General features: G+C 49.4%; 1 protein-coding gene across 1 annotated transcript in view; it reads left to right on the top strand.

Annotated features, from left to right (window-relative positions):
• The window catches only part of MOV10L1 (Mov10 like RNA helicase 1), a 1432366-nt gene that overhangs the window by 1010081 nt on the left and 398706 nt on the right, over positions 1-23579 (top strand). Inside the window, exon 18 of the mRNA XM_069627860.1 lies at positions 17685-17806. Within this exon, the coding sequence (XP_069483961.1) occupies positions 17685-17806 (122 nt within the window). The remainder of the gene's footprint in view (positions 1-17684; positions 17807-23579) is intronic.

Genomic DNA, 23579 nt, shown 5'->3' with positions numbered 1-23579 from the left:
TTAAAAAAGAAGCTTCTTCCTGCGGCAAGCAGAAGACTTCTTTATTTGCCGCACTCGCAGCGGGCGCCGCTTCCCTCCAAGGAAGCGAGTCTCCCACCAGCGGTATGCCCCCCAACGCACACGGCAACTCCGTTGTTCCGCCTGGACCGCTCGACTGGACTCCGGCCCCGTGCGCACGCGCAGCTCCACTGCACCCGTGCGCGTCGCACCCGTCGCCATCACAACACACGGCCCACGGCAAGCCCCCGCTGAGCGCAGACCCGGACAACGGCGGACCATTGGACCCATCCATCGTGGGTAGGGATGTTTCTATAGGTGTGTGACAAGGGAGGCAAGGTGAGCAGGGGTCAAGGGGGGAACAGGGGGAGGATAGCGCGGGAGGGTCAGATAAATGGAAACTGTCATTAGGGGGCTCCGGAGGGCACCCCAGCTAATCCAACATCGTTCGTGGTGGTACTCACCGCCTCTACTTTGTCCCCTGCGTTGCCCCCAACAACAGCAGACAATTTCATCCGGCTACGGGTACGGGGTACCTGAGAAATCGCTGCGTAGCCAGGGATCAGGGCGGGTGTGTGGTCCATGTTTGTTGTTCTACCTCACACCACGCCGAACCCTCGCCAAACACTCCGCAAACGCTCCGCTTGGAGCAGTGGTATTATAGTGGAGGGTCCGCCTTCAGCCTCTCACTGTTGGTAATAGAGGTAGTAGAGCCACTCAGGCACGGGTCAGCAGGAAAGGAGTTGTGGCAGGTCCCAGGTCCAAACACTCGCCAAACACTCCGCTAAATATATTAATGCTCACTGCTAGACCCCCCACCACCCATTACTGTGATCCCCTGCGCTTTGACAACCCTATAATGGTCACAGACTCCTCACTGCGCCTACCCCATTTCAGCAGTCCTACTCGGGCTCTATTCCCAAGCAATCCCTGCAATACAGGCACTAGGAACACTAGACTCCGATCTAGACTAGCCAGATTATTCGACCCCTTGTCAGATCTACACCCATCCTAGACCTTAAAAGAACTTATCCCCCCTCCAGCCAAAACACTACAAGTGTCAATCCCTCCAACAATTAGGCTCCTCCCCCTGTTACTTCCAAGCACGGTACTGCCGAAATTCCTCCCATATCTGCTCCAGATCACCCTATCCCTCCACTCAAAGGGGCACTAATAAATACTAGATCTCTGGTTGCACAAGCCACGGAGATCGCTGATCTGATTCTGGCAGAAAACCTTCACCTCCTTGCCATCACTGAGTCATGGCTACATGCTGTAGCAGGCCCTATGCTCATGCTAGCAGTCCCCGATGGTTCCTCTATTCTAAGACAGGACAGATATGAGGCGCGAGACGGAGGCACTGCCATCATCTTCAAATCCAGCCTATCCATGAGATTAGCCCCCTCCCAGGATTTCCAATCGAGTGAAGTTCTTGCAGCTAAATTACCTCTAGCTAATTCCCAGACCCTCACCATTCACCTTATTTACAGACCCCCTGCCCCATTGGGACATTCGAGGAGGATATCTCAACCATTCTTTCAAACAACCTCAAAAACACGTTGCAAGTACTCCTTTTAGGCAACCTCAATCTGGGCTTCAATTACCCTCTTGATAAACAAGCCACTACAACTGCCAACATCTTGTCTGAACTAGGCCTCACCCAAAGAACCAACGCACCCACCCACAACAAAGGGAGAATTCATGATTGGGTTGCAGACTAAAATTGTAACGCCAACATTACCTCCATCACCCCGCAAGCCTGGACTGACCACTTCCTTCTGTCATTTACCGTTATCACCACCAGACCCCTTCCCATACTCGCTCCCACCGCTCCACCTACATTAACCAGGAACAAAAAGAATATTACAGCGGGTAGACTCATTCCTCTCATTCTCCCTACTCTCAACTCCCTACCAGACAGCACCGATCCCGGTTCCCTTGTCGATGAGTACAACTACGCTAGATACCATTGCCCCGCTTAAATTGAGACAAAGTAAGCCTAAAGCTCACTTGAACAAATGGTTTACCCCATACTTAAAAGAACTACGGCAAATAAAAAGAAGCTGCAAAGCATCCTGGGAAATATCCCCATCTGAAGAAAATAGAACCAAATTTACCAAGATCTCATCCCTCTACAAAAAAGAGATCTGTCTGACGAAACGAGAATCTTATAATAAACGTATCTCCCAAGCCAATTCCAGTATGAAGGTACTATTTATGATTTTAAAAGAATTATAGACCCCCACCCTCACGCCTGACACATGCACCAAAAACAAAATCTGGTGCTCTGACATGCAGCAAGCACTAACTAATAAAGTGACCTCCCTCCAAAACAAAATGGCCCAAAAAGAAAGCAGCCCTAACTACCTTAACTCCCCCCAACATTACCTCCCTAACTACTGACTACCCACCCACTCGCTTCAATTTTTCTGAACCTTCTATTCTTGAGGTGGAAAAAGTTATACTACCACTCAAACCCTCCAACTGCCAGGGTGACCTCTGTCCAGCCCAGCTTATCAAGGACGCAGCTAGGGATCTAGCCCCCTTCATATCAAAGCTTATCAACACCTCATTCACGACTGGTACCATTCCCAGCAACCTCAAAGAATCGTGGGTGCTCCCACTGCTAAAAAAAAAACAAAGCCTAGACCCTTTTATATCAACCACCTACCGGCCTATCACGACAGACCCTTTCTGTTAAAAATTTTAGACAAGGTTGCATACCTACAAATTCAGAAATACGTGGAATTACACCACCTTTTAGGAGCTCGCCAATCTGGCTTCCGTCCCCAACACGGAACAGAAACCGCCCTCATTGACCTGTAGGCCCAAGTCGACGAGCTAAGGGACAAAGGGAAATCACCCCTCCTGCTCCTCCTCGACCTCTCGGCTGCATTTGATCTTGTTGATCATAAGGTCTTATGCAGCCATCTAGACTCGGCCGCACATTTCTCTAAAGATGCCATAGCCTGGATTGAGTCATTCTTAAGTGACAGGACCATGAGGGTCTTCTCCCCTTCAGCAGCCGCAGACCCCATCACAATCACCTGCGGAGTGCCCCAGGGCTCTTATGCCTCTCCCACCTTGTATAACATATTCCCTAAGCCCCTTTTCGATGATCTGGACCATCTTGGTATCACCTACACGAACTATGCAGATGATGCTCAGATTCTCCTCCCACTTTCTGGGGATTATGTTAAGGATTTGGCCTTGGTGAATAGAGTTTACCTCCTCATCCAGGCATGGTTGGCAACGCACGGTCTATGCCTGAATGATGACAAAACAGAGCTCATCATCCTGGGCACCCCCACTAACCTAAAAAAACTAGGCCATGAATATTCTTCCTTCATAATTGATGGCAACCTTATCAAAGTTGCCACTGAGGTAAAGACCTTAGGCTTTTACCTCGGCTCCACTCTCACCTTCACTAAACTAGTCAATGCCATGGCCTCTGCCACCGCCTGTACTTGTAAACTTATCAGAACCGGCAAACCATTTCTTTCCAATAATTGATGCATCATCCTGGCCAGAGCCCTTATCCTGTCCAGGCTTGACTACTGCAACACCCTCTACATTGGCGCCAACAAATATATCAGAAGAATCCACACTCTTCAAAATAACGCCCTCAGAGCGGCCCGTGGCATAGCCAGGAGAGAACATATATCTGAGATCAGTCGACAGAATAATTGGCTATCTACCATTGACAAACTCCAGCTAAAAACTGCCTTGCTTACTCATAAATCATTGAATAATGCTGCTCCTAGCTATCTCTCTGAGATTCCACAGAAGGATCTCTTCTAGACCCTCTAGACTAATAATACTAACTGCCTCACTATTCCCAGGTTTAAACTATAGGTCGGGGGCAGCAGCTCTCCTGTCAAAGCGGCCCATCTGTGGAACTCCCTGCCACCTTCACTCCGAGCTGATCAATCATACCAGAACTTTAGACATAGCTACATCAACTAGCTTAAGACAACTGACCATTCGGTCTGCTGCCCTACCACACAGTACTTGGACATTACACTCACTGCTCCTATGTCTTAGACATTGTGCTTTTGCCTGTGTTCCTATCTATGTGTGTGTTGACATGTAACTGCTACCTGTGCCTGACCTGTTCTTATTTGCTATGTGTAATTTATTCCTGTAACCTAAGCTGTGAACCTTCTTGTAACTCCTGCGCACTGTTACCTCCGGGTCTGGTGCGCAATACAAATAATAAACAAACAAAGCAAACTTCCGAGCTAAGCGGCATGCAGTGGCCCTAGGCAGGCCTCTTCTACCCATTATAAATGCCTCATTCACACAGGGGTAGTTTCCAATGGATTTGAAAAAGTCATACCTTGCGCCTCTTTTGAAGAAAAATACATTGGACCATAAGGTATTCTCTGTCATCCGATTGCTGGCCTGTCCTGGCCATCTGAAATCCTGTGAAAAATTGCTACAGTGCAGTTGCAGAATTTTCTGGAGGATCAGAGGATTTAGGCTAGGACTGTGGCACTGTGACAGCATTTGTGTCAGTGTGGGATGACATTTTGAAGGCTGCAGATGAGGGTGAAATTAGCATGCTAGTCATGCTGGACCTATCGGCAGCCTTTGACACAGTTGATTTTGAGATCCTCATCTCAAGACTTTCTATGGTGGCTCAGGTGTCCAAAGAATCTTTGACATGGTTTGCTTCTTTTCTAACCAATCGAATGCAGCAAGTCAAACTGAGCCTGCACACCTCCGACTCTTTATCATTTAAATGTGGAGTGCTTCAGGGTTCTTCCCTACTGCCTCTGCTATTTACCATCTACATACGTCCTTTGTTGGATATTTTCTCAGAATTTGCCCTGCACTGCCACTCCTATACCGACAATACACACATTTACATCTGCCTAAAAAATCCTGTTGTAGGAATGGACAGAGTGCTATCCTGTGGCAGTAAAATAAAAAGTTGGATGCTTGATAAACTCAAACTAAATCCATCAAAAACTGAGATCATAATTTCTGATGCTTGTTAATCTGTTTAGAATCACATGCTGTGCATATGGTCCGACATCCAGTGGTAACCGCAGAGTATTGCATCTTGTCTTTCGGGGACCAAATGGGACGTCGGCATAGGCGTGTCTGTAACACTAGCCCTATCGTGACGTGTGTAGTACCCAAAATCCCTCACGCACCGAAGTCCCTCATATTGTTTTTTTCCGCCCAGATAACTGGTCGCCCTATAGCGGACCTCTTACTAGAGACATTGTTTATCTTTACCGTATTGTCGGTTTATTCCCCATTAAGTCACCTCGCCCAATAAGAACTTCTTTGACAAAGACTATGGGGGAATCGTCTACGGCTGTGGATTTCAGCGCCTAAAATCCAGCGGCCGGATTCTCCACGTGGTTGGGCCCTCTGGCCGACCTATACAGTAGGGAAAGTGGGGTCGGGGTGGGCATATTGTTTAGTATGTCTTTCCTCCTTTTCCCCTCTTTTCCCTGTCAGTCTGGTCATCCTTCCCTTTTGCTATGGAAAGTACTCCTTTTAGATTCTGCCCTAAGTGTAGGGTCAGATATCCTTGGAAGGACGAACACAGGACGTGTAACGCCTGTCTTCCCCCTAGAGCACGACGAGAAGCGGTGTGCGGCATGCAAACTCCTTCGGCCCAAGACCCTTAAGGAGCGCTGTGTAAAGCTGTGGGCCATGTACGGTATGTCACGCGTGGAGCCCTCCTCCCCCACCGCCACGCCAGCTGAAAGTGACGGGGGTACTTCGGATGACCAAATGTCCAATCCGGATGTTATAGACCTTGAGGTGGACGCTTCTAGGTCGCCACGCCCTTCCCCGACCCTTCCAGGCTCGACTCTGGTCTTGCTACAGGGGCTACACCCGGCGACAGGGGCGTACAAGCGCATTGCACTAAGTACACAACCCCTACGCCAATATCGACGCCTTTGTCGAAAAAGGCGAAAGCACCAACGGGGCAGCCGAAAACTTCGCCGGTTCCCTCGGATCGTTGAGATGCAAAGCCTTCCCCGTATCCGCAGCAGCGGATTGCGACTGGGCAATTGAAACAAACCAAGGACGCTACACCAAAACCTACACGCATCGAAGTTCGGGAGCCCGACACTTCAGCGATTTCCAATGCCTCAGTAGGCCCGAAAACTACAGCTAGGCCTCTACCCGGAAAACCGACCGCTAGGCCTTCTAGTGCCGCAGACGGTATTTCTACTGCCGACAAGTCATCTGAGCCTTTATCTCACGACGATTCGGCGACTATCAAGAGTAGCATCGGAAGAATCGCAGCGGCGGTGGGCCTTACTCCGGTTCTGTCTAGGTTATGGGACAAGCCGCGGAAAAGATTTCGGCGGATTGGGTTCCCGATTGAGACTTACGTAGATAGTCAAGAGCCTCTCTCCGACACCCTGAGAGGTTCCTTTCGACGCCACAGTGCAGAGAATGTCGTTTCTCCTCGCGTAGGCCCGTTTGGATCTTCTAAATGGACTACAGTGAAGAAGAAGAAGCTTCTTTTCTCCAGCATGGGGTCTGGCATGGATTCACATGCTCATGAATATTCCCCGTCGTCAGGCTGGGAATCCTCGGTAAAGAAAAAACCAGTATCAGTTTCGTTTCTGATCTGTCTTTCGTAGTAATAACCAATCACTGGTCTCTGCGTCATACTGACCACAGCCAATGACTGCCCTTTACCTAAGCACCGCCTCTGGCAGCCATCTTCAGATTTTTACCGCACGTTCATGTGTTGGGATCCTCGTGCTATTGCTCTCGAGCGTTAGTGCTATTTTTTCACGTTTTTTCTCAAAAACTTCTTTTTTTCGGTCAAAAGAGCCTCAAGCTCCACCGACTCTCCATCCGATCAACGGGGACCCGTGTCGGATTCGTCTGCGCCCCTCAAGGGTGAAGATTTCGTCGAGCTACGCTTTTGGAGGACTCCAGAAGTTTCTCAGGCCCGGTCATGGCCCAGGAGAAGGGAAGCTCGACGCCCGGAAAGCTGTTCAGGGTCTGCCCTGGATGCCAGCTGCAGAACGTCTTCAAGGAGGACGAACACTCTTTTTGTCTTTACTGCCTACATGAGGACAAGACGCACGTGGAGAAGGACTGTGCGTTTTGCGGCAACATGTCGGAGCGGACCATGAAGGACCGCCATCAACGTCTCGCCAACTGGCTGGAAGGGAAGAGCCCGTCCGGCGAGAAGAAGAGGAAGAAATCCGAGCGGTCTTCTAAGACCTTTGAGGACGCCCCGGCGACGGGGGTCCAACATAAGGCCAAGCACCGTGAGTCCGCTGGCACCGGGAGCGCCGAACGGTCGGGCTCTACGGGCGCCAGGCTGGGCGCACCCTCCCCGGTACCATCAACCACGAGCCAACGCTCTGGGTCGGGTAAGAGGAAGGCCGAGCACCCGGCGAGGCTCCTAGAGAGGCCCCGGTCGAGCTTGAAGGCGGAGGGGGGAGCGAGGCACTCTCCCCCCCCTCAAGGATAAGGCGGTGAGCGCACCTAAGGTGGTGAAGGCCTTAATCCATCCGACCAAGCCCTCTATCGAGTCTGTTGCGTCGGCCCTGGGTCAGCCTGTGGAGGCTACGCCAGTGGTGGCGACCTTGGGGCTCAGAGTCTCCCTGCCATCTCGGAGGGAGTCCTCTTTTGTGCCCATCGATAGGACCCCTGTGAAATCCCCCGTGGGGAAGAAAAAGGGGGGGCAGGGTGTCGTCGTAGATTCGGCCTCAACCTCGGAGGAGGAGCTGGTCGAAGTCTTAAGCCACGGCCTAGGCGTGGAAGAAGACCGGCCCGTCGGGATGGATCCCGACGCAGGTGACGACGCCCCTGATCGCCCGTCGGATTCCCCTCTGCCAGCGCCGCGAGACAGCTCGGCGGCCATTTTGTTGGCTATACAGTCCTTATGCTCAGAGATAAGGACGAGACTACCGTTGCCGACGGAACCTCTCCCGTCGGGGGACCCAGAACCGGGACCTTCTGGGGTTCCCCCTACCAAGAAAAGAAGGATCCACCCTCCTCCTCCTTTTCAGCCGTCGCGCCCCTTCCAGCCCTCCTCCCCGTCCACCCGAGGGGATGATACGGGGACTGACACGGCAGGGACGGGTACGGACGACGAGGTATACAACGAGGATGTACCGTCGTCGCCTCCCACCAGGGCTTCTCCGCCCGACGAGATTGGATCGTTCCACTCCATGATCGCCAGGGCATCCGAGCTTTTCCAACTCTGCCCTGAGGAGAAGAAGAAGGAAGGTTTCCTTTATCAGCGGCGCGAGGCCAAGAGGAAGACGGTCCTCGCAGTGCCTCTATTGGACGACATTTGGGATGAGGGCCTCACCCTCCTCAAGAACCCTTCCACGACGCCAGCTAGAAGAGACCGGTACGAGAAAAAGTACCGGGTCCCGGACACGGCCCCCCTGTGCCTCCGGGCGCAGCCTACCCCGGACTCCGTCGTCTCCGTGGCGGCCAGGAAAAAAGCGGGGGGGGTGCGGCCTCCACATCGACTTCCCCACCGGACGGCGAGGGAAAGAAATTGGACGCTATGGGACGCAGAGTCATCTCGTCTGCAGCGACGACGATTAAAGCTGCCAACGCCTTGGCTATCGTGGCCCGATACGACAGGGAGCTCTGGTACAAACTGGCTCCCCTGCTGGACTTCTTGCCGGACGACAAGAGGGCAGAGGCCCTGGAGATCCTGCAGGAAGGTGAGGTGGCTTCGGACCACGCCATTACCGTTGCGACGGACATCGCCGACACTGGGTTCCGCCAGTTGGGCAACGGCGTTTGCCTTAGGCGGCGTGGATGGCTCAAGGCTACGGACTTCCGTCAAGACGTTCAGACCAGAGTCCTGGACATGCCCTTCGATGGGAACAACCTGTTTGGGAAAACAGTGGACGATTCCCTTCAGGCCATTAAAGCGGACACCGAGACGGCCCGGGCCCTTGGAGTTCTGCAACAACGACGGACGCCCTTTCGGAGCAGCGGAGGCAAGGGCGCCTCCAAAGGTTCCGGCAGCGGTTTCTCCTCCTATCGTCAAGCGGCCCGCTCGTCGTCTCAGGAGGCCTACAGAGGATGAGGCAAGTCTGGCGGACCCCGCCATCGTCGCCAAGGACAAGGCGGCAAAGCCTCGTCGAAGCAGGATTGAACCGGCCGTGGGGTCGGGCCCCCACCGAAGCACCCCGGTGGGAGGCCGGCTGGCGAGCTTCGTCAGCGTGTGGGAGTCCATCTCCACCGACCGTTGGGTGCTGGACGCCTTGGCCCGGGGCCACGCGCTCGAGTTTCAAAGAAAGTGTCCGCGCGTCCCCCCCGTGGCCAGGAAAGAACTTCACGTCCCTCAACTTCTCCTGGAGGTAAAGGCGATGCTCAGGAAGGGCGCCATCGAACTCGTCCCAAAGAGGCTTCGGGGCTCCGGAGTTTACTCGAGATACTTCCTCGTGAAGAAGAAGACGGGGGGATGGCGCCCCATCCTGGAACTGCGACGTCTGAACAAGTTCATCAAGGCGCAAAAGTTCCGGATGGTCACCCTCCTGCACGTCCTGGGTCAGCTGGAGGAAGGAGACTTCCTGTCGTCGTTGGATTTGGAGGATGCCTACTTCCATATTCCCATCCTGAAGGGGCACCGAAAATTCCTCAGGTTTGTGGTCCAAGGGGGTCATTACCAGTTCAAAGCCCTCCCCTTCGGACTACGGTCGGCACCCAGGGTGTTCACCAAGTGCCTCGCACCGGTGGCGGCGCAGCTGCGCCGCGAAGGGATCCGCATCTACCCCTACCTGGACGACTGGCTCATCCGAGCCAAGACGAGGGAGCTCACCGTGGTTCACACGGCAAGGACCGTCCAACTTCTCACAGACTTGCGATTCTCCGTGAACTACGCCAAATCCCACCTGGTACCTGCGCAAGATGCTCTGTTTCTGGGAGCGAGGCTTAACACAGTGTCCCTTCTGGCCTCCCCGTCGGAGGAGAGGACCAGGACCATCCTGGGCAAGGTGCAGCGGATGTTGGTGGCCGACACGGCCAAGGTGAGGTCCATCAAGTCCCTCCTCAGAATGATGTCTTCCTGCATCTACCTCATTCCCATGTGCAGGCTCCGGATGCGCCCGTTGCAGGAGTTCCTGGACGCGCGCTGGATCCAAACGACGGGCAGCTTCGAGGAAAGGATCACACTCGACGAGAGTTTCCGACGAGCGATCCGGTGGTGGGGCACCCGCGCGCATCTGACGGCGGGCATGGACTTCCAGACCCCAGCCCACCAGGAGACAGTGACCACGGATGCCTCCCTGGAAGGGTGGGGAGTGCACACCGAAAATCTGCACGCAAGAGGCCTTTGGCTCCCGACGGAGAAATCCTTACATATCAACGTCCTGGAGCTCCGTGCAGTGTTTTGGGCCCTCAGGTCCTTCCTTCCGTCCCTCAAGAGCAAGGTGGTGTGGATCTTCACCGACAACACCACCACCATGTTTTACATCAGGAAACAGGGCGGAACCAGGTCCCCAGCACTGTCCAAGGAGGCGCAGGACCTGTGGCATTGGGCAGTCGCCCAAGGGATGTTTCTGGTGCCGTTTCATCTGGCAGGGATAAAAAACACCATCGCCGACTCACTCAGCAGGGAGCTGCGCTCGTGCCACGAGTGGGAACTACGGCAGGATCTAGTGGATCGCCTCTTCCGACGGTGGGGCACACCCCAGATCGACCTGTTCGCGACGGCGACGAACTCCAAGTGCCGGAGGTTCGCCAGCAGGTTTCCCCAGGCGAGGAGCATGGGCGATGCTTTCTCGTTCCCCTGGGAGGGCCTGTTCCTCTACGCGTTCCCTCCTTTGCCACTGCTAATCCGGCTCGTCAACCAGCTCAAGAGGTCACGGTGCAGGATGATCCTCGTCGCACCTGCGTGGCCGAGGCAGATATGGTTCCCGGACCTTCTGGACTTGTCAGCGTCCCCGCCAATCAAGCTGCCGGTGGACGCGGATCTGCTCTCCAGGGAAGGAGGCGCCATCCTCCACCACGACCCGAAATCGCTGAACTTGCAGGCCTGGCTCCTGCAGCGCTAGAGTTTGGAGGATACGACATACCGGCCGACTGCAGAGAGGTTCTTGCAAAGGCCAGGGCGTCCTCGACTCTTAAATGCTACGGACACAAATGGAAGAGGTTCTCTGTCTGGTGCCACGCACAGAAGATTAACCCTCTACGGATTACGGCTCCCCAAGTACTGCCGTACCTGCTGACGCTGGCCAAAGCTGGACTGGCACACGCGTCCATCAAGATTCATCTTGCTGCGATCTCCCGATACACCAGAACCACGTGGCGGACGTCCTTGTGGTCTCATCGTCTGGTGGAAGAGTTCATGAAGGGACTGTTCAGATCGTTCCCGCCGGTGAAGGCTCCGGCCCCGGCGTGGGAGCTCAACGTGGTGCTAACCAAGCTTATGGGACCTCCATTCGAGCCTCTGCACTCGGCCCCGTTGAAGTTTCTGTCGTGGAAAACAGCTTTTCTTGTGGCCATCACCTCCGCACGACGGGTGGGAGAGATCCAGGCCCTTTCCTGCAAGGCCCCGTACTTGACTTTTCACGACACGAGGGTAGTGCTCAGGACGCACCCCTCCTTCATGCCCAAGGTACCATCGGACTTCCACCTCAACGAACCCTTGGTGTTGCCTGTATTCTTCCCGTCGCCTTCGTCGCCGGCTGAGAGAACTTTGCACTCGCTGGATGTGGCTAGAGCGCTGAAGTTCTACGTGGTCCGCACAAAGTGTTTTCGGAAGACGTCACAACTCTTTGTGAACTTTGGACCTGTCAATCAGGGGAAGGCTCTCTCGAAGGCTTCCATTTCCAGATGGCTCTCCGGCTGTATCATGTACTGTCATCGGTTGGCAAACCGACCGCTGCCTGGCCGTCCGAGAGCCCATTCCACCAGAGCGATCGCAGCTACCACGGCGTTCCTTTCTGGTGTGCCCCTGCTGGACATATGCAGGGCTGCTACGTGGAGGTCGACGCACACCTTCACGAAGTTTTACTGCGTCGATCGGGATTCCAGGGAGGAGTCCAGGGTCGGACAAGCAGTGCTGCGCAACCTGTTCGCCTGAGGTGAGCCTGGTGAGGAGGTAAGATGCTTAATGTTGAGTTTGATGTAATGCTTAATGTTGAGCCTTTGCCACCTCCCGTGGTTGTGCATGTGTGTACTGCTATGTATTCTTTATTCATGAGCATGTGAATCCATGCCAGACCCCATGCTGGAGAAGGAACAAGTTACTTACCTGTAACTGTTGTTCTCCAGCATGGGTCTGGCATGGATTCACATGCGAACCCTCCCGCCTACCCCTCTGCGGCTCTTCACTTGGTCATACTGCCACTTCACGTGCTTCCAAATCTGAAGATGGCTGCCAGAGGCGGTGCTTAGGTAGAGGGCAGTCATTGGCTGTGGTCAGTATGACACAGAGACCAGTGATTGGTTATTACTACGAAAGACAGATCAGAAACGAAACTGATACTGGTTTTTTCTTTACCGAGGATTCCCAGCCTGACGACGGGGAATATTCATGAGCATGTGAATCCATGCCAGACCCATGCTGGAGAACAACAGTTACAGGTAAGTAACTTGTTCCTTCTCGAAAACTATGAGGAAGATCAACAGGATACGACGGACAACTGGGAGGAAACCCAGCAGGAAGGTCAAGACCCTTGGACACAGCAAGATCAGGACACTGATATTTTGTGCCTCGACTCTCCTCCGTCCACCCCGGATCGCCAGGCCTCCCCTGTGGATGACCAAATGGCTTTCAACTCCATGTTGAAGAAAGCAGCTGAAGATTTCTTGGATATGATATGACATTTGTAACGCACCTATACACAAGTGTTTCAAGGCGCGACGAGGCAGGGAGGGGGAACAAGGGGAAGACAGACAACGATCCTACTAGGCCAGGTGTCATTCAGACCGCGCAATTGCAGGGGTAGGGGGAAGGGAAAAGTGCAAGGGGAAGGGGAGGGGGGAAGTGCAGTACAAGTAATTAGAATAAGTAAATAAATAGGGCCAGCTGGTGGATATTATTAAGGAAAAACCTCTGGCGAGTCAATCCATCCCCCTCCTTAATTCTGTTAAGAGACGGGTAGCTCCCTCATTGGTCTCACCTGCTCAGACACGGGCAGTGAACCCGAGAGTCGAAAAAATTATTTCGGCCTTCACCTTCCGACCCTCGGTATATCAAAGGGCACGCCATCCCAGACTCACTGGTAGTGAATACCACTCGAAAGATTCACATGCGCCCTCCCTACCTCCCCACTCGGGGTGGAAGGAACATAGACGTCTTACTACTTTCTCTCTTTACGTACTCACTCACTATAGCCTTGGGCTCCCTCATGGCAGAAAAAATACAATCAGAGGGACCTCGGCGCGTGAGGGATTTTGGGTACTACACACGTCACGATAGGGATAGTGTTACAGACCCCGAAAGACGAGATGCAATACTGGATGTCGGACCATATGGATGTCGGACCATATGCACAGCATGTGAATTTAAGAAGATACAACCATCAGAAATGCTATTACAGTAAGTAATGGATGTCATTTGGGTCTAAGAAAAGAACTGGCTAACATCTCAGTGTGCCTCCTGTACAGCACTTTTCGAGGTTCCAACTTAATTTTCATCCAAGGTATAAAAAAAACTTGGATGTATTTGGCAGGCAAATTTAAACTGTAACTTGCAGGTAAGTGAAATTGTCAAAGCAGTCTATTTTCATCCTACACTGTTGAAACCTTTGCTTCCCTTATTTCAGATAAAGATCGTTCAATAGTAGTCAGTGTGTTAGTCAACTCTAGGTTATACTATTGCAATGCCCTGCTCTTGGGAATTCCAAAGGGCCAAATACAGCAATTGCAGGTTGCTCAAAACGCAGCCGTCAGGTTTGTCAGGTTTGTCTATTCACTGCCTAGACACTTGGCTATCTTTCAGTTTCGGAGGAATCTCCACTGGTTCCCAGTAGAGCAGACCGTCCTGTTCAAGACACTCTGCCTAATATTCAAATGTATTCAAGGGTCTGCCCCTACATATCTTTCCGCAAAGACTGTTGTTTAGCCTCAAGATTGTTGTCTTTGAACCTCAGGACAATATCTTTGGTGGTTCCACCATCACGATCCGTCTTGTGGGGTGATAGATGCTTTTCCTGTGCAGGCGCTCAAGCCTGGAATTCGCTGCCACATGATCTTAGGAAAATGTAATGCCTCTGTGAATTCAGAAAGAAACTGAAGAGCTTTCTCTTCAAACAGTTGTCTGTCTGGCTATCTGTTTTTTCTACTCGAAAGACTATACCACCTGCACCCAGATGCAATTTCTTGCTTGGTTCCCATGCATCTGTGCGGTACGAATACAAAAATCAAATCAAAACTCGGGAAGACTTTTCTGGTCCTTACAGACAGCACCACGGCCATGTATACCAAACGGGGTGGGGGAGGGGGGCACTCACTCTCCATGGCTGTCCAAACTATCACAGAACATTTGGAAATGGGCACTCAACTGACATGTTCCTACTATCACAATATGTTCCAGGGGACACAATCTTCTGGCAGACGCTCTCAGCAGAGACTTGCAAGTGGCGATTACAAGAACCCATTCTACACAACATCTTTGCAGAATGGGGTCATCCAGAGATCATCTTGTTCGCAACTCTGGAGAATGCACAATGCCCATATTACACCTCCAGGTACCTACAGAGAAAGTCCAAAGGTAACGGTCTCTGGATAACATGGTCCGGGAGATTTGCCTATGCTTCCCCCTCCCCCCTCCCAGTTACCCTACTCAACAGAATAGTTCACAAGATGCATGTCACTCTGAACCTGGTGGCACCAATATGTGCTGGACAGCCATGCTTCCCTCATTTCATGAGCATGTCAGTCTCCTCGCCCAGGAAATTGCCTTGCCCATACAACATGCTGTCGCAAGACCAAGGGAAAACGCTACACCCGTGCCATCAAACACTCAATTTAGCAGTTTGGCTCCTGACGTCATAGAGTTTGGGCACCTCCAACTACCTCCAAGATGTAAGGACATTATTAAGAGAGGCACGTAAACCTAACAGCAGACATTGTTACTCCAATAAATGGAAACGTTCTGTCATTTGGTGCAATACTAAAAACATCAACCCTGTTGCCTGTTCACCTCAAGCTATAGTCCTTTATCTAACACACCACTTAGATTCAGGATTTGTTTTCAACTCACTAAAGGTCCACCTTGCTGCCCTCTCTGCGTACACCACATCCCAGAGCAAGGTTTCCTGGTGGAAAAGTCCAGTAATTAAGGCATTAATGGAAGGTGTAAAAAGACTTCACCCTCCTATTTCTAACCCAACTCCCAGATGGAACTTGAATGCTGTTCTTACAAAATCAATGGGACTTCCTTTTGAGCCAATTCATAGGGCTAGGCTCTCACCTTTAAGACGGTGATATTACGATTACCTCTATCGAGAGTGAACTGCTGGCTCTCTCAGTTCAAGACCCATTTTTTAACATTCATAAAGACAAACGGGTACTGTGCACACACCCAGCATTGCGCCTAAATTCATTTCTAAGTTCCACGTGAACCAGTCCATTGAGTTACCAACTTTCTTCCAGAATCCCCCTAACTCAGCTGAAAGAAGCCTCCATGCGCTAGATATTAGGAGAGCAGTGGTGTATTCCCTTGAGCACAAGAGCACACTCTGAGCGAGGCAAAGCACACGAAGGAACAGCAAATTCGAATCGGCACCTGTACGATGGGAGAAAGTCAGCAAACAAAGAAGGGTTCACAAGGAGGGAAACGCCCTCAACCTTTGTGGCACGAAACTGTTACTTTCAAGAATACTACTTCGAGTTAGGAAGCTAAAGGCCAGGAAACCAGACTGAAGAATCCTGCATTGTGTGTCGGAGATACCGGAGGCCCACCCGCATAGCCGACCAAGGCAGGGAGGAGCAGCAGCCGCCATGGTATCGTCCTTAGCTCCAAGAACAAAGAAGAGCCTGTCAGTTTAGGAAACCGATGCAAGACCTATCTTTGTTGATTGCAAACGGCAACATTGTATAACGAGTGCTGGAACAAACCTTGTTAAACACGTGTGATGAAAGCTGTGACTAAAGCTAAACTGCTGATGAGTGTTTGAACTTGAGAAGGAAAGATACAATACTGTTGACAGAGTGGTCCGGCACAGTGAAAGGGCTCAATCAAAGATCTATGTACAAGAAGTGGTAGAAACAAAAGTAGAAGATTGATCAGAACATTGTGTGAAGTGAATCGAAGTGGTCCTACAACAGTTTAAGCAAAATCCATCGCACATTCAACCGTAGAAAGTGAGATTACATGGTAAGAGCCCGAACAAGGGAGATCAAATGTGAATATTGTGCTAAATGGACCTGAACGAGGGAGATCCATGGTCCGAGCCCAATCGAAGAAGGCCAAGTATAAAACACTGTGATAAAAAGGGCGTCTAAGCCTGAAGGAGGGAGACCCATGGTGAACATTGAAAGCAAGAACTTGTGCATGTGAAAATCCTGATATGAATGGAACTTTGATTTGTTTGTTACGACAGGTCCTCTGCAGTAAGACTGTAACTGGAAAAGAGGCTTTGGCAGAAGGCCCTGATACCTATGCTTTGAACTGTATCCTCGTGGCAGAGAAGCCAAAGTATGTGCGAAGCTCATACCTGCCGCCTTGTCCCTTGCTGAAAACGTGGGGAAGGGGAAGCCAACTGCTCAACCGTTCTGACATATTATTTCTTGAAAACTTCATTTTTTTGTATACACAATTGTCCCACACCCTTTTGTATTTAGAAGTAAGAATTGGCAAAAGGTTTATTAGTCTAGGCCCTTGTATTTTGACATAGGACTGCGTTATTATTATTTGATGGTAGTAACTTGCTCCCATCCTTGGATTTTGGTTAGATAGGCGTTCAAGCAACCCATTGAAGTTCAATAAACATCCTTGAACTGTGATCACTTATGTCTGTCTTCACTTTTTGATACCATGCCTTCCTTACAGACCTTCTGTACTCTCTCCCCACCTGTCGCCTCACCGTAGCGTGGTGCAGTTCATTGCAGTGCAAATATCTTGGAAACCGTGCATCCTAGGGCCTGGACCTCAGGTTTTGTTCCTTGTGTTGGGACTGGTCCTTCTAATACCACATTGATGTTTCGCCGATTTCAGGCAACCGTCTCATATGTGAATGTGTTGAAATCGGGGGGAAATTTGTGGGGTGTCCAAATGTCCTGTAGCTAGTAATGTTCGGAGGGTCTTAACAGGTAACTATGCAAAATGTGGTGCACGGTGTGGAATTGTATAAGGAACCACGCTTTGCCAAGCCACAAACCCACAAACACATTTTGACTTTTGCCAAGATCTGGTGAAAGGGGTTTGGTTGACCAAATATCATGTAGCCAGCAATGTCCGGAGGGGTAACCCGCAACTATACAGAATTTGGTGCAGATTGGTGAAACAGTGTTGAAATGTATAAGTAGCAATGCTTTGCCACAAATCCCGCCACAAAAACATTTTGACTTATATATTTTTTCGAATGATATTTGGTATGTATAGTGTAAAAGGTTTTCTTGACCAGCCAAATGCACTTAAATAAAAAAATGAATTTATTAACATAAAATTAATTACAAATTAATTTGATTGAGCACTGTAGCACATTTATGTTTTTAGAATGTCTCATAAATTAGTATAATATCTCTGTTTAAAATGTGTATGTTTTCAGACAATTAGCGATGTTGTGAAGCTCTACTCTGGAGATGGTGAAGACATTTGGAAGGCATCCAGGTTCCGGATCATAATTTGCACGTGCAGCAGCGCTGCAATGTTTTATCAGATAGGCCTCAGGTATGGTCACCTCATGAACCTATTTATATTGTTTGGATTTTTTCAAGACTGTTTGCAATTTAAGCTTGAAAAAATAAACATATTGAGCACTTCCTAATAATCCCAATCTCAATTTAAAAATATATATTTTTTAAAGCATCTGGAGCCATTTTTAGTTCCAGCCAATGCACTCTCTCAGTCAAAAACTTTGATTATCTGACGATACCCTCTGCACCATTTCTCCTTCACCATACTTTGCTCCCCCAGTCTCCATGCTCCTTTCTCCTTCTGCTTGCCAACTCCTTTCTCTGCTCCAACAATCCACAACATTTTTTAAGTTACAAGTGTTGTGGTTCATCCCTTGCGCTAGCTCTCTGCTTGAAAATGTTGCAGAAACCATCACTAGATTTTTCTACAGCTGACTTCAGTATTCGTCTTCTATCAATGAAGGTCATCTTCTAAAATGAATCCTTGCTAGGATTTGATGCATTACTGCCACCACCCTCTCCTTCAAATCCGATGCAGGGCCTTTGTCATCATTACTATTGGTGTTGCTATGCTGGGCTTAGATCCATTCTTATGTCGGTCGTTCCAGAACCAAAGCTCCAAAACCGGGGCCTTTCTGCCAGGAACACCTCTCTCACAAACTCTCTTTTGAGTTTGAAATGGGTTTGTGTACTTGTGAGGGTGAACTCCTTTGGCTCTTGAATTGGATGCCCCAGAGGAAAAACCTAAGACCTGGATGTGGTTTTGAAAGATGCAAATGGCTTTGAGACCTCTCCCAAAACAGCATTTATATGGTACCACTGGCTTTAGGAAGCAAACCTTCCTCCCTACACAGTACTGTGACTAGAATGTTGGAGTTCTTGAGCCTTCCAGCTACCAAGATGGTCCATGCCCTCTGATATACTAGGGCAGGATGCTTCTTCTGAAGTCATGCTCCTTTTTAACCAGGCTCTGTTAGTCTGACATGAGTACTCGTCCATGGCTCTTATTTCCAGAAAACTGATCTGTACTGTGGAGAATCGCATCCCCCACTAAAACCCTGCATAGAGTCTCCTCCCAGGTGGCCAGAAGAGGGCAGATCTTCCTGATCCTAATCCTGGGGGTGGTGTACTGTGAAAGGATCATCTGGGTGGAGACCAGGTCCAGGGAAGTGGGCGATTTGGCAGGGTGAGGCGCTGTATTTTTTTCTTGAAGAATATATTTACCCTGGACTTAATGGAGGAATTAGCTTATTGCCATTTTGATATACCTCAACCTCCTACTAAGGATGAAAAGCTAAATCCTAAAGAAGTGACTCAATCTAGTGTTGAACCCAAAGAACCAATCTTTTATACACCTAAATCCCCATATCCTCCATAATGCCAAGGATATGGCAATAGTAATGTTGACAATTTGCCTTTTACTGTACCATCTAACTCTAAAAAGTGTAAACCCTATAACTCCTTTATTAACTACATCAAGGGAGGAAAATCTATTCTTAAACTTCTTAAAGAAATATAGAAATGGAATCTTGCTCAAGTGGACTGCATGTCCCAGAATCGCTCAGGGACTGTGAAGAAGAAGAGGGCTGAATAGGCATGCAGGAGCCGAGTTCAGGCGGGCAAGCCTAATAGCTTTTGGCAAGGTCAGGCAATTAGTTCTCCAGGCATGTCCCTGAAACCAACTTACCCACCTGAGGGTCATAAAAGGCTGCAGCTAGGAGGAGCAATAGAAAGAAGCTGGAGCAGAAGCATTAAGAGACTTGTATCTTGTAACATTCTGAACACTTATGTAGAAGTACTATGAGCGACTGAAGCTGAACAAAGAACAATCATTACCCAAGGCAGTAGACCAAATCCCGTTAAAGTGAAAACCATCTTATTTAAGACTTGCACACCATTATTTCGAATGGCTGAAGCTCGGTTATCCAAAGCTAAAAGAGTGGCTCTGCAGCTTTGGGATAACTACTGGAGGAAAAGGTGTATATGAAGCTGGGAAAGGGAGCTGGGTATGTGTTAAAAAGACTACATTTAAAATCCTTAGAGTTGAGTGTTCAAGTTGTGAAGAAATAGTCTGCAAGCTAATGGCAGATTTTGTAGTTGCTGCAAGACAAAAGGAAAGGCAAAGAGGCTACAATTTAGCCATCCAAGAGAAATGGCCAATCAATAGAGGTCGAAGAAGTCTTATTGAAGTTGCCTAACAATGTGAGTTCCATTAACAGCAGTTGAATTGTGGTCGTCAACATTCTAGTCTGAATTGTAGCATTTGAATGTAGTAGAAGCAGAAGTCAACTGTGGGGCAAGGGAATCTGCTCACACAGTATCATTCATAGAATGGAGTTGCTGGAGAGAGAGAGCAAGCCCGAAGCAGAAGTATTCTGACAAACTGTATTTAAAAGACGCAGCAGAAGTTCTATGTAGAAGAATTGTGGTTGAACAGAAGTGATACATTTGTTGTCAACTTTTGTCTGTTCTTTCCTGGAAGGAGGTTATCCAGGAACCTCCATTGGTGGTGCTGTTTTCTTTGTGGCACTTGGAAAGGGGATTTATTTTTATCAAGCGAAGAAAGAACTATTACCAGAGGATCTTTATTTCTGTGAACTTTTGTTTCCTTGGAACTTTCCAAGACTTTATTGAAGACTTTCTTTTTCCTTGTAGAAAACTGACGTTGGGACATTCCTGGGGGAGCAAGAGCTGCCCAGGATGAGTAGAAGTCATCCAAGACACTGGCTGTTTTTTTAACCTTTTATTTATATTGTTTTGAATGTTTATGTTGTTTAGTCTGACGGTTAGTTTTGTGAATGCTAGGAAGTGTTTCACCTTAGATCCTAGACTAGGTAGGGAATCCACTGGTAGAGTAGGTTTAGTTATGGTTTATTTTATAATTTTGAAGAAAAAAAATGTTGAACCTTGGGAAAACTAAACACTGTCGTGAGTCTCACATTACTGACCCCTCACAGTATGCAGTGTCCATCTTAAGACCACCATGTTTCCTGTCTTCTAAATGTATGCCTGATGGCCTTCTTTTTCAGGTATCCAGTTAACCAATTATGTGTTGCATCTGACAAGACTTTCCCCAGCTAGCCTCCAGCCAGGCAGTCAAAAAGGATTGATGGTGTCGGTCTAAAGACATTTGTATCTGGATATATCAGTCCCTTAACTCCAACGCATGCTCATTCCCACCACAGACTGTAACCACTGAGGAGAACTGAGATTTGTATTTTATTTGCTATTCCCCTGAGTTGATTGTTTATTCAATGGATTGCCTTTCTCCCTAGATTCCTCAGCTTTTAGATATCCTCATCCAGCTCTGCTGCTCGGATAAAACTTTGACAGGGGGCATAGTGGAACTCGACTCTGCTGTCGATCAGCAATCTGTCTTGCTCGTTTGTCCGACGTGGCGTGGAGCGTCGTATATATACCACGTTACTACTACGTCCGGTACCGCAGTTCCTTTTTTCTACTTGCCCGACGTGCTGCTCTGGGGAACATGGTGTTATCGAGTCTTGTACTCTTTTTTTTTTTTTTTTTTTTTCTTTAAATTTTCCTTTATTGGTTTTACAAAAACAGAAGACAAAAGAAGGGCAAACAGTATTCAAAGAAAATTGTACATCATCCAGAGATACATGTCAGAGAGACAATGCAAAGTAGCAGACACTATTAGAATGGCTTAGTTTCGTGACAGTTCCATTTGCCTGGGTATATCTCTTACACTGTTCACCCCAACCCGCTCCCACCCCCCTCCCCCACTTGGAATAATGTACATCGTGAGTATAGACATTTAACATAAACATTGGGAGCACATATTTGGCATAGTGCAACATCTGTCATCACCGTGGCCACTGGGAATGAGTCTCCGATCCTTTGCAGTGTTCTTTGGAATTTGACATCGTTAAGTTAGGCTTCTGAGGGTTCTTCTGACTGGGAGTCTGTGATAGGTGTGATGTGTTTATTCTTAAAGTCCGTCCATAGGGTTTCACATTTAGCTGATTTATTGTGCAGGGAGGCTGTGATCGTTTCCATCACGTAAATGCTCGTGGCCACTTTAATCCATTCGTTTTTTCCTGGGGTTAGAGGAGACTTCCATTTTATCGCTATCAGGGCTCTCGCCGCCAACAGCAGCTGGGGGGCCAGACCTCTCACTCGGAGCCAGTTTTCATCGTCTCTCTCAAGGCCGAACAACACAAGGAGTGGGTCGAGCACCCTTTGGATTCCATCGATCTCCTTAATCCATCCCAGGACCTCGGTCCAATACACTGTGATGTGCGGGCAGCTCCACCACATGTGCCAGTAATCAGCAGTTGATCCACAGTTCCTCCAGCATCTCGGGCTCGACGACTGGAACATTTTGGAGAGTTTGAGTGGATCATGATGCAACCTATGTAGGAGCTTTATGGCATGGAGCTCGTATTGATTGGACAAGGAGGCTTTGGGTGCAGCTCTGCACATTAAGTCCCATTGGTCGGGGAGTATCTCTTCACCAAAGTCTTTTCCCCACCTGGCTCTGAGGGGGTCTGTAGATCCACCCCCGCTGCTATTAGCGTCTGCTACATCACAGATATAAGACCTTTCATTTCCGTTCTGGAGTCTAGTAGTTTCTCGAAGGCGGTAAGGTCTCTTTTCAGTTTCTCTCTCCACTCAGGTTTAATTAGCACCGCCTTCAATTGGAGAAAGTGGAATGTCGATAAGTTACCTATCCCCAATGCTGTGGTTAGGTCCGGTAGCGTTATGAACTAGTCCTTTCTTTGGAGTTGCCCTACCCTCTCCAGGCCCGCCTCATACCATGACTGAAACCGTTCTAGATTCGGAATGTGGTCGTTTATGCCAGGAGACCACAAGTGACTGAGCGGGGATGGCCAGGTTGTGACTTCTCGCATCTCTTTCCCATGCGCCATATGCTCCATATGGTAGTCAGTATGGGATGGTGTTTGATTCTCCTCTGGACCCTCTGGTAAGGTGACCATAGCCATTCCGCTACCGTGGCGGGGGACATGTAATGATTGTCCATCTGTACCCATTGCAGGTGTTTGTGGTCTCTAAGGTGTGGAATCAAGACACGTAACTGGACAGCTTTGTAGTAAGTAGTTAGATCGGGAAAGCCTACTCCTCCTTTGTCTTTGGGGAGTATGAGTGTGTCATATGCGATCCTTGGTCTTTTCCCCTGCCAAATGAATCGCATCATGATCTTACGGGCCTCTGTGAAGAATTATTTGGGCATCTCAATTGGGAGCATCTGGAAAGGGTAAAGGAAGCGGGGGAGACACACCATCTTGACGGCGTTGATACGCCCCAGCCAGGAAATCGTCAATCTACTCCACTTCTCAAGATCTGTCTCGAATCGTCGGAGGAGGAGGGGGAAGTTGGCCTCATATAAATCGCTTAAGGATCTAGTAATCTGAATACCCAGGTATTGCAGTTTCGTATGCTCCAGATTAAGCCCGAGTGATAGGAACTTGGCATTGTTCTCATCAGAGGTGCCTTGGAGGGGGAAGAGAGTGGACAGAGTATTGGCCATATTCTTCTATTAGTTTTAGGGCGTGGGGAATAGAGTTAGTGGGTTTGGTCACGTGTAGAAGGATATCATCTGCGTACAATGCTGCCTTATATTCCGTTTCTCCCAGCCGTATACCCTCTATTAGGGGATTTTCTCTAAGTTTTTGGGCCAGGGGTTCAAGGGATAGTGCAAACAAGATCGCAGATAGGGGGCATCCCTGTCTAGTCCCTCGCTGTAGCGCAAACCACCTCGAATACTCCCCGTTCACGAATATCGATGCTTTGGGGGAGGTATATATTGCACGTATCCCATCGCA

This window comes from Ambystoma mexicanum, chromosome 12 (assembly GCF_040938575.1).
Source record: "Ambystoma mexicanum isolate Mex_15411 chromosome 12, UKY_AmexF1_1, whole genome shotgun sequence".
NCBI lineage: Eukaryota > Metazoa > Chordata > Amphibia > Caudata > Ambystomatidae > Ambystoma > Ambystoma mexicanum.
The sequence above is the reverse complement of the archived record's forward strand: the minus strand, read 5'-3'. Positions and strand labels throughout refer to the sequence as shown.